At 42.5% G+C, this 12,196-nt stretch overlaps 1 protein-coding gene and 1 gene segment (V, D, J or C); one reads left to right on the forward strand and one right to left on the reverse strand.

Moving 5' to 3' along the window:
• LOC122552552 (immunoglobulin superfamily member 2-like) overlaps positions 1-12,196 on the reverse strand; it is a 1,022,215-nt gene that overhangs the window by 729,910 nt on the left and 280,109 nt on the right. The gene's annotated exons all lie outside the window — the stretch shown is intronic.
• On the forward strand, positions 2,622-8,945 carry LOC122552560. The segment is given in 2 exon segments: positions 2,622-2,878; positions 8,517-8,945. Coding segments are annotated over 2 exon segments (390 nt in total).

Here is a 12,196-nt window from a genome sequence, read left to right on the forward strand (position 1 = left end):
CCTTTCCGAGTTTTCTGCCTCATTGATATAGTTGTCTTTCTTGACTTCTCTTGTTCTAACTTTCCCTTCAATTTCCTTTTTAAACATCCAGTTTGTCCCCTCCCCCCCCCCGCCACTTAGTTTAAACTTAGCTGTGTTGCAGTAGAAAAACTGCCTGCCAGAATGCTGGTCCCTAACCTATTAAGGTGCAAACCGTCTCTCTTGTAGAATTTATGCTTACCACAAAATATACCCCAGTGATCCAAGAACTTAAATCCTTGATTCCTGCACCAGTTCCCCAACCACACGTTCAAGTTCTTTATCTCCCTGTTTCTGGCCACACCAGCCCGAGGAACTGGAAACAAACCGGAGATAACCACCTTGGACGTCCTGCTTTTCAGCCTTCTTCCTAGTTCTCCGAAGTCCCGCTGTAGTATGTTCCTCCTCTTCTTCCCGACATCATTTGTGCCGACATGTACTACCACCTCTGGCTCTTCACCCTCGTCCTTGAGGATTTCCTGCACTCTGTTCGCGATGTCTTTCATCCTGGCACCAGGAAGACAACACACCATCCTTAAATCCCGTCTGCTGCCACAAAAACCCCGGTCAGTTCCTCTCACGATGGAGGCCCCTATTACCACGGCTCTATGCGATGTCCGACTCTTCCGCTCTGCCTCTGCGCCAACTTTTGATTGACAGATCTGACCGCCTTGCGAACTGGCAGTGTCATCAGTCTCTACTGTTTCCAAAAGTAGACCTTCGACCCTGTATCACTTCTTCAATATCTTATATGTCTCACTAAGTTCTTCTCACATTCTGCTAAATCCAGATGAGTACAGACTCAACCAACTCACTATCTCTTCATAAGAATATACCTCCACACTCAGTATCAACCGAGTGAACCTTCTCTGGACTGCCTCCAATGTCAGTGTATTTTCCCACAGATAAGGGACCCACAACAGCCCACATTATTCCAGCTCTGGTCTAACTAGTGCCTTGTATAGTTGTAGCAAAGTCTCCCTATTTTTTAAAGATATAGGCCAACATTCATCTTCCCTCCTTACTCCCTGATGATCTTGGATGCTAGCTCTCAGTGATTCACACATACTCTCCAACCCTCCCAGTCCCTCTGTGCTGGGCTATCCAGCAATCTTTCCCTTCATGGGAGGCAATGACCAAGTGGCATCATCACTAGATTATTAACACACACATAGGGCATGTTCTGAGACTCCATATTCAAATCCCTCCATGGAAAATGTTGGAATTTGAACTCCTTAAAAAACCTGGAATCAAACCTCTGATGATGACCATGAAATGAGTGTGAGGGAAACACCCATCTGGTTTACTGCCATCCTTACTGGGTTAGCCTACATGTGACTCCAGACCCACAGCAAAGAACCCACAGATTCTTAACTGCACCCTGAGCAATTACGGATGGGTAATAAATGCTGGCTTAGCCAGCAATGTTCACATCTTGAATGAAGAAATAAAATCATATTCTTCATGTTGAAGTACATGACCTTGTATTCCCCACAATACATTTCATGTGCCAACATTGTGCCCACTTACTGAACCTGTCTATATCCCTGTGCAGACTTTTTATATCATTCTTACCACTTAGCTTCCCATTTATTTTTGTGCCATCCACAAATTTTGCTGCAGTCGATTCACTTTCCTCATCTAGTCATTAATATCGATTGTCATTAATTGTGGCCCTCACACTGAGCCCTGTGACATTTCACAAATTACAGGTTGTTACTCTGAAAATGTTGCCTTTATTCCAACTACTGCCATTGTTTAGTTAACCAATCCTCTGTCCATACTACTTACAACACCAAGGACTCTCAGCTTTTTAAGTAGCCTCATGTGGGGTACCTTATCAAAAGTGTTTTGAAAATCCAAATACATGACAACGACTGGATTCCTTTTATTTATCCTGGTTCATACCTCATCAAAGAGTTCCAGTAAAGTTGCCTGGCATTATTTATCCTTTGTGATGCCATGCTGACTCTGCTGATTGATGTTATACATTTCTAAATGTTCTGCCGATACCATTAGCATCACCATCATCACTATCATTATTGCTATTGCTGGGGGTGAGCTGCCTTCTTGAACCATTGCAGTCCATGTCCTGCAGGTAGACTCACAATGCTCTCAGGGAGAGAATTCCAGAATTTTGATCCACCAATACTGAATGAACAGCGATATATTTTCAAATCAGAATGGTGAGTGGCTTGGAGGGGATCTTGCTGCGTTTGTAATTCCAGATGGAAGTGAATGTAGGTTTGATCATGCTGCAAAAGAAATTGTCATGGCCAAAATGTCAATGAGATTTTCAACAGAGTTGACAAATATTATTTAACACTCTATATATTTAATTATTCCTGTTTCTGTTGATGGATTTTGTTTGATCTGAATCGGTTACAACTGCAGCTCAATGATTCCGTGTTCTCTCCTGTTCTCTCTGTTTAATTCAAGACTCCTTCCACCCTATCAGATCCTTTCAATACGGCAGTACAGAGAATCTGCTCTTGTGAGAATAAAAGTACTGTTATCTTTTTCTTTAAAGTTATCACTGGTCCAGTACTTCTCCAGTCTCCGAGCCTGGAACGTGTCACCGAGGGTCACACTGACCGGTTACACCATGAGGAACACCGCAGTGACACACACTGATGTTTACTGGTACAGACTGTCCACAGAACAAATTATGGAGCAGGTTTTAACACATCCTCCACGCAATGGAGCCCAGGTTTCACTGAGCGATTCCAGCATTTCAGAGACCCTTCCTGTAACAGCTTCATTCTGACCATCACAAACGTGCAGCCCAGTGACACTGGGGTATATTACTGCTCAGTCTGGAGAATGATCTATGGGAGAGGAAGCCAACTTATTGTCAACAGTAAGTAGAGTTTGCATGACAATCACCTCCAACAATAACCTGTGGGAAATGTGAAGCTTTATCCTCGAGAATGAATGATATTAAATCCATGCGACTCACAAGAGTGTCAGTACCATTGGACTGGGTGAGCAGAGTCAGGAAGATTGCTCTATGAGGTGTCACATCTGCAGGGGAATCTCTCAGGGATTGGGAATGAAACACTGAGTGCAAAGGGGCACACCGTGTCTCTCCATTCCAGAGACATTTCAATCAGGATAAAGGGAACCACTCTACATTGAGCATAGGGCAAGAGGAGGGGCTTGTTCTCCATGAAGTCCCACAGCTGAGACTGGGATTGAAGCTGAGATGTTGTCATTATTCTACATTATACTACAGCCAACTGAGTCATCTGATTAGGGAAGATTCTGGGAGTATAGTATTCTGGGAATTTCCAACATATTTAGCTGCAGCTTCATGTTGAATGTTGCTGAGATTCTGGCTCCAGTCCCCATCCTGGCTCAAGTAGTTCCTGGGGCTTTCTCTTCTACTTCTCCCATTTTGGGGGACTGGGCAGCCAATAGCAGATCAGATGTAATGCAGAGAGAAGTAAGGATACTCAGATTCGATGGAAAAGTAAGAGCAGTGGAGACAATTTTATTTAAAAGTGCAATTCTAATGGGTGTGCAGGAGCAGACAGAGCTGGGAGTATATTCTTTCATTGAAATAATTCATGAAATGTATAAGAACCACTGTTTAAAGTTCTGTAGCAAAATGAAAGCACTGGTTTCACCCAATTCACATGAAATTGAAAAAATTCTGAGATATCATCTAATGTGATGTCCTTGCTGTACTGGAATGGTCTTTCATTCAGGCATTTTTTCAACATATAGTAGGAACTACTTCTGCAGAGCCGTGTTAGCCTGTCTGTGAATGAATATAAGTTTGAAATTAATGAGATATGGTTTAATCTCAAATAGAAATACAGTTGTAGATCACATTTTCTGCTTGTTTCAAGAATCAGTCTTGCTGATCATAAATGTCATGTTTGAGATCATTAATCAACCTGCTTTTTTAACTTGGAGGACAGAAAATAGATAAAATGGCTGTTGATTCAGTGGCACATTTAGTATGGCTTGTGGTTAACTGGGGCTTGATTACCCATGCACTCCCCTCATTAGAGTTTAAATACTGATGTGAGGTGGATGGTTTCTGTATAATTTTAATGTCATTTTGCATGGAGTTTGAATTCTGAATGAGTGACTTATGGTTTTGGTCTTTGTGTGTATGAGAGGATTTAAAGATTAAAATGACAATATTTCTGCAGCGATGATTCATTTTTTAAAAAAGAAATCAATCTGACAGAAACAGTTCTTGGAGTGTGAATGGGAATTTTTTTGCTTTGGGAGAGATTTTATGAGCAGACAAAGTAAACTGTGAAATCATTAGGTTGCTTGCAGGTTGATGGAATTGGATTGTTTTTCAGTTCAAAGAGGCACCTATTACTTGGAAAGTCTGTTTTTTCTAATTCACAGAATCCTGGTGGGTAATTAGATTAGATTAGATTCCCTACAGTGTGAAAACAGGTCATTTGGTCCAACAAGTCCACACTGATCCTCCAAACAGTAACCCACTGAGACCCATTCCCCTCCCCTATATTTACCCCAGACCCATTTCCCTCTGACTAATGCACCTAACACTATGGGCAATTTAGCATGGTCAATTCACCTAACCTGCACATCTTTGGATTGTGGGAGGAAACTGGAGCACCCGGAGGAATCCCCCGCAGACACAGGGAGAATGTACAACCTCCATACAGACAGCCATCCGAGGCTGGAATCGAACCCAGGTTCCTGGCACTGTGAGGCAGCAGTGCTAACCACTAAGCCACCATGCCACCCAAAATTTGCTTAAATATTTAAAGCATTTCCTCTTGATGAATGGTAACATTTTTGAATAGAAATAGGGGACCTCAGGGTAAGCAGTTTATTTTGAGAATTGCCACCCTGAAAATGCCACATTTATCCCCAACTCCTTGCCATTGGTTAGTCAGTAAATCCTCTGTCCTTATTACCTACAACGTTAAGGACTCTCATTGCATTAAGTAGCTTAATGTGTGGTACCTTATTTAAATTTAAATACATTATCAACTGGATCCCCTTTATCTATCCTGCTTCTTACCTCATCAAAGTGTTCCAATAAATTTGTCTGGCATTATTTATCCTTCATGGCACCATATTGACTCTGCTGAGTCATACCAGATATTTCTACATGTTCTGCCTATACCACCATCATCATCATCATCATCACTATTATCATCATTATTATCTGAAAATGAACCTTCCATCTCAGCGAGCAATATTCTGTTCTCTTTTGTTTGTGCTTAATCTTGAAAATAAATTCTGTTTTGTTTAAAACTACGTGGGTTGACAAACTGCATATGTCCTGGAATATCCACATTACATATACTAAAACAGCTATCAAAGCTAGAGTCTGGTCCACTTTCTGAAATGTTTTGAGGGGGTCTGGCCTGGTCCATAGCAGATTGGGGCTATGTGTGGGATTTGTTCTTTCCTTCTGATTTGGTATTAGTGTTGTTGGACTCGAAGGCAGCGAGTGGTAGGTGTTAGTGTCTTTTGTTACAGGTGTTACTTGGGATAGCAATGGCTCTTTCAGTCACTAAGAATTTTCTGGGGGTGGAAGAAGTGACCTTGGGGGTTTTACAAGAGGTGGTTAAGGCCAAGCGGCTGGAATTAGCAGACAAGCTGAGGTTGGAGCTGCCTCCTTCCGTGAGGAAAGGAGAGATAATTACAGTGATAGCTCAGCATTTACATTTGCTGGAAATGCCATCAGAATCCTTAGAGATGGCTAAAACATCATTGAAAATGAAACAGTTTGTATTACGATTAAAAGCAGAAGAAAGGAAAATAAAATTAATGGCTTTAGCAGAACAAAAAGAAAAAAAGAGAGAAAAGAATCAAGAAAGAGAGAGAGAACAGCAAGAAAAAGTGAAAGAAAGAGAGAGAGAGAAGAGAGAGGAAAGGAGAAAGAGGAAAGGAAGAAAGAGAGAGAGCTTGAACTTCAGAAATTGGCACTTAGCCTGGAAAGTCAGCTGAAAAGGATGGAGCTGAAGGTAAGCTGAGTGAGGAACAGAGTGAGGATGAGCAAACCCATGGTAGCTAAAGGCCTGATGAGAAACTGTTTAAATATATTCAAGCATTGCCCAAATTTGATGAGGAGGATGTGGAAGCCTTTTTCATCTCATTTGAAAAGGTGGCTAAACAAATGTAATGGCCAGTGACCATGTGGGTTTTGTCGATCCAAATAAAACTTGTAGGTAGAGCTAGTCAGGTATTCGCATCACTATCAGAGGAGCTGTCTGGGGCATAAGAGGAACTGAAGAAAACCATCTTCTGTGCAGATGTGATTGTGCCAGAAGCCTATAGGCAATGTTTCAGGAATGTAAGGAGGGACCCTGATCAAATCTACAAATAAAGGAATTTGGATAGGTGGATACGGGCATTAAAAACAGAGCAAAACTTGACTCCTTATGAGAGATTATTATTTTGGGGGAGTTTAAAAATTCACTTCCTGAAGTAGTAAGAACTCATGTGGAAGAGCAGAAAGTTAAAACAGCAAGATTAGCTGCTGAAATGGCTGATGGTTATGAGTTAGCCCATAAATCAAAGTTTAGCTTCCAAAATCAATTTCAATCCATGGGAGATGGAAATTGGGGAAAATAGAAATTCTTGCATGGAAAGGGAAGGGTAGATCTCAGTGATGATCATAAGGACGGCACGGTGGTACAGTGGTTAGCACTGTTGCCTCACAGTGCCAGAGACCCGGGTTCAATTCCCGCCTCAGGCGACTGTGTGGAGTTTACACGTTCTCCCCGTGTCTGCGTGGGTTTCCTCCAGGTGCTCCGGTTTCCTCCCATAGTCCAAAGATGTGCAGGTAAGGTGAATTGGCCATGCTAAATTGCCCGTAGTGTTAGGTAAGGGGTAAATGTAGGGGTATGGGTGGGTTGCGCTTCGGCGGGTCGGTGTGGACTTGTTGGGCCGAATGGCCTGTTTCCACACTGTAATGTAATCTAATCTAAGGACAACATGCCACATGTTAAAAAAGAATTCTTGAAGAGGAAAGGAAGTTAAAAAGCTTTCGTGTTTTTACTGCAATAAAGTAGGCCACATGAAATCACAGTGTTGGTGGGTTAGTAAAAACACTGGGAAGCCAGATATAGGAAACAGGCTAAGCCAGTGACTTTTGTTGGAGTGGTAATGGAAAACACAGTGGAGGCTAGAAAGCTGCACCAGAATGTACAAGTTAGTCAGAGGTTGGTTTTGGAGCAAGTGCCAGATCTTCTTAAACCATATACCTGCAATGGTAAAGTTTACCTGGATAGCAGGTAAAGAAGTTAGGATATTAAGAGATACGGTATCCTCTCAATCTGTGATGCTGAAAAATGAAGAGAGATGTACTTCTGATGGACTATTGCCAGCAAAGGTGCTAGTACTAGGAATTCAAGGTGAGGCAGGAAATGGTCAGTTCTATAAAGTGAGCTCAGAGTGTCTAGTGAAGAATAGAAAAGTCATGGTAGAAGGACTGGACAAACTCTCAGCACTAAGAATACAATTTGTCCTTGGTAATGATATAGCTGGGTCACAGGTGGGAGTGTGATCAGTGGTGATTGGACAGCCAGTGGAAACTCAGGCAACTGAGTCATTGCAGGACACATATTCTGGGATTTTTCCTGACTGTGTGGCAATGAGGCTACAAAGTCACCAGTTGAAATAGAGAGATCAAAGAGTACGAATAAGAAAATTGAAGTGGAATTAGCAGATACCCTGTTTGATCAGATGGTTAGCATAAACTAGGAACAAATAGATGACAAAGCAAACATCTTTAGCTCAGATAAATTAACAGAATTACTGCAGAAAGATGAAAATTGAAAGTAATCGTATCGAAAGGCATACGCAGAAAAAGAATCTGAAAGTATCCCTGAATGTTATTATCTTTAAAATGATGTCTTAATAGGGATATGGAGACCATCACATATTCAGGCAGATGAGAAATGGGAAGAAGTTCATCAAGTCATACTGCCAGTGGGTAGTCTAGCCTGGTACATAACAAGCAGAACCTCTGACACTTCTTTTTTATATTTGTCAGCCAAGTCTCCCTGACTAGACCATGTTAACAGCCCCAAACAGGGAACTCATGTTCTATGAGGTCCACCTAACTGACCACATTACAGTCACTACAAAGAAACAATGATATATTCCAAGAGAGGATGATGAGTGGTTTGGAGGGAGACTTGCAGGGGGTGGTGTTCCTCTTTATCTGCTGCCCTTGTCCTTCTCGATGGAAGTGAATGTGAGTTTTGAATCTGTTGCAGAAAAACAATTGGTGCATCCAAACTGTTGATCAGATTCTGACGAGAGTTGGGAAATATTATTTAACAGACTGCTTATTCAATTATTTCTATTCGTGTTGATGGATTTTTTTTATCTGAATCAGTCACAGATGCATCTCAATCATTTAGTGTAATAATGTGCTCTCTCTGTTTAACTCAAAACTCCTACCATCCTGTCAGATCCTTTCAATACGGCAGTACAGAGAATCTGCTCTTGTGGGAATAAACTGATTGTTATCTGTTTCTTTAAAGGCATCAGTAGTCCAGTCGTTCTCCAGTCTCCAAGCCTGGAACATGTCACCCAGGATCACACTGCCCGGTTCCACTGCACCATGAGGAACACCACAGTGACACATACCGATGTTCACTGGTACCGACTCTCCACAGAAGAAATTATGGAGTGGGTTTTAATACATTCAGAAAGTGGCTCCACAGAATGGAACCCAGGATTCACTGAGCATTTCCAGCCTTCCATAGATACCTCCAGTAACAGTTTCATTCTGACCATCACAAACGTGCAGCCCAATGACACTGGGGTCTATTACTGCTCAATCTGGGGAAGGATCTATGGGAGAGGAAGCCAGCTCAATATCACCAGTACGTAGAGTTGACATGACAATCTCCTCCAGCAATAACCTCTGATCAAATGAATGAATTGGAGATCAGTATGTTATCAAGAAGATTGGGGAGGTGATGGACAGTGATCTCGGGGATGGATTCTCTGTTGGAAGGAAGCTGAGCTCAGGTGCAGCAATTTATTTAATTGTTTTGTGAGATGTGGGTGTCACTGGCGGGGCCAGCATTTATTGCCCATCCTTAATTGCCCTGAAGAAGGTGGTGCTGAGCTGCCACCTTGAACCACTGCAGAGATCCATTTCTGGGTTGTGGTCGGGCTCCTACACAATCTATTAAGACCCTGCTAAACGGTTCTTCATAAACTACGATCGGAATTAAAGGTGAAGCTTTAATTGAGGGTTGGAGATTCCCCAAGTCATGATGTGGACCAGATTGTTTGGTAAAATTTAACATTCAAAGTTTGTGCGAAGATTTGTAGCTCGGGTGCTCGTTGTTGTGGTTCTGTTGAGGCATGGCATTCATCCACAAACTCCATCAACAAACACATCGACCTGGACCCAATATACCAACCACTACAGCGGACAGCTGAAACTGACAACCGAAAGCGGCAGGGACAGACCACTATAAACACCGGAGAAAACATCAAAGAAGCACTTCGCAAGAGGCTCCCAAGCACTGATGATGTCGCCTAGCTAGGGGACGAAACGATTGCAACAAAAACTTCCAGCTCGGCAAACAGAACCACAACAAAATTTAACTTCTTTGTGTAACCCTGACCAATAAAAATGTTTAATATATTGGACTGTATGTTCCTCATCCATAAATGACCTGCCATTAGAATTTCACAAGCTAGTTTGTAAAGTTTCATTCTAGTCCTCAGATGGAGTGCCTACCTGATGGACCACTGTCCATTCCTTAGCACCTGGTATTTGGCATGGTCTCTATTTCCTTATTAATACTTTGTCTTTCAAACAATAACACTCAGAGACGTTATGATTCTATTTCTGAGGATAAAAACAGAAATTGCTGGAAAATCTCAGCATCTGTGGAGAGAAATCAGAATCAATTTGGCGGGTCCATTGACCCTTGTACAGAACTAATGGCAATGAGGAAAATGATGTTTTTTTATACAGAAGATGGAGTGGGGAGGAGTAGGATGGTAAATGATAGATGGACATAGAGCCCAGTGTGAGGGAAAAAACTGTTGACAGGCAAAGGAGTGGGTTATGGTTGATCTGGGGGAATGAGCAGCTGCTGACGGGGCTAGTTAGTGGCTGAAAATGGGTAGTGTGCTGTAGCTGACTGTGTAATGACAAGGCCTGGTGTGTGGGGGAGGGGAAAAGCATGGGGAAAGTGCTCAGTCTCTAAAATTGTTGAACTCGATATTAATTCCAGAAAGCTGCAGGGTAACCAAGTGGAAAATGAGGTGCTGTTGTTCCAGCTTGCTCTGAGCTTCACGAGAGCACTGTAGCAAGACTGAGACAGATGTTGGCCAGGGAACACAATGATGTGTTGGACTCGCAAGCAACTGGGAGATTAGTGCCATTTTTGCAGACAGAATGCAGGTGTTCTGAGAAGGGGTCACCCAGTCTGTGCTTCATTTCCCAAATGAAAGGAGACCACATTATGAGCAGTGAATACAGTTTGTCTCATCACAGAATACTCAGAGGCCTGGATAGAGTGAACGTGGACAAGATGTTTGTTGGAGAGAGTAGGATCCAGGGCATAGCCTTAAAATGAATGACAATCAATTACAGCTGAGATGAAGAGGGATTTATTCAGACACAAGGTGGTAAATCTGTGGAACTCATTGCTGCAGAGAGCTGTAGAGGCCAAGTCATTGAGTATATTTAAGAAAGAGATAGATAAGTTCCTATGAGCAAATAGATCAAGGGCTATGGGGAGAGAGCAAGAGAATGAGATTAAAACATATCAGGAGAATGGGTTTGAAACATGATCGAATGGTAGAGCAGACCTGATGGACTGAATGGCCTAATTCTGCTCCTATATCCTATGGCCTTATGGTCTATAATGTCATGGTTAGTTTGAATAATTAACTCCACTGGTTCACTCTGATACTCTGACCATCTGTCCTTTCTCGTTAACTCTAAATTGGAGTTGTTCAGACAAGTTTTAATTTATTCATACGTTTTCTCTTAAAGGTGCAAATGTCCCAGTCCTTCTCCAGTCTCCGAGCTTGGGACATGTCACCAAGGGTCACACTGCCCAGTTACAGTACACCATGAGGAATTCTGCAGTGACACACACTGATGTTCACTGGGACCGGGAAATAAACTAGGGAATAGCTTGGAGTGGGTTTTACACATGGCATGAAGAATGCCACACAATGGAGTCCAGGATTCACTCAGCGATTCTAGCCTTCCAGAGATCCCTCCAATAACAGCTTCATTCTGACCATCACAAACGTGCAGCCCAGTGACGCTGGGATCTATTACTGTAAAGTGTGGGGAGATATCAGTGGGCATGGAACCCGGCTGACTAATAGGTAAGTCCTGTTTAACTTTTTTTTAGATTAGATTCCCTACAGTGTGGAAACAGGCCCTTTGGTCCAACAAGCCCACACCAACCCTCCGAAAAGTAATCCATCCAGTCCCATTTCCGTCTGACTAATGCACCTAACACTATGGCAATTTAGCATGGCCAATTCAACTGACCTGCCCATCTTTGGACTGTGTGAGGAAACCGGAGCAGCCAGAGGGAACCCACACAGACAATGGGAAAATGTGCAAACTCCACACAAACAGTTGCCCAAGGCTGGAATTCTTAGAATAATCTAACACAGTAACCATTTTCACATGGATTTATTGGAGAGGAGAATTTGTTAAATTCGTTTGGTAAAGAGAAAGCAGAGAGCTCGATATAAACATAGAACAATTCTCGGCTTTTACTCACAGATAGAATAAACTGTTTCTCCTCTTGGACCAGTTCCTCAATCTCAAACACTTTCTCTCCTCTCTGTCTTTCTGCTTCTCCATCTCGTTTGTCCTCAGTGTTGGATTTAACATTCTCCTGTCTCTGTCTGGTTTTGTTTCATTCACTCTTGGGATGGGGCCATCACTGACTGGGCTGGTACTTGTTGTCCATCGTGAACAACCCTTGAGAAGAAATGTCTTCTCTGCGACAGGAAGCAGCTGAGGCCAAAACATTGAATGTCTTCAAGGAAGAGTTAGATATGGTTCTGAGGACTAAAGGGTTCAAAGGGTAAGGGGAGAACGTGGGAACAAGGGACTGAGTTGGATGATCATCCATGATTATGTTGAAATGCAGTACTGAATGGCCTACTCCAGGTCCGATTTTGTATGTTTTGAGAAGGCGATGGTGAGCTGCCTTCCTGA

This window comes from Chiloscyllium plagiosum, chromosome 9, assembly GCF_004010195.1.
Source record: "Chiloscyllium plagiosum isolate BGI_BamShark_2017 chromosome 9, ASM401019v2, whole genome shotgun sequence".
Classification (NCBI taxonomy): Eukaryota; Metazoa; Chordata; class Chondrichthyes; order Orectolobiformes; family Hemiscylliidae; genus Chiloscyllium; species Chiloscyllium plagiosum.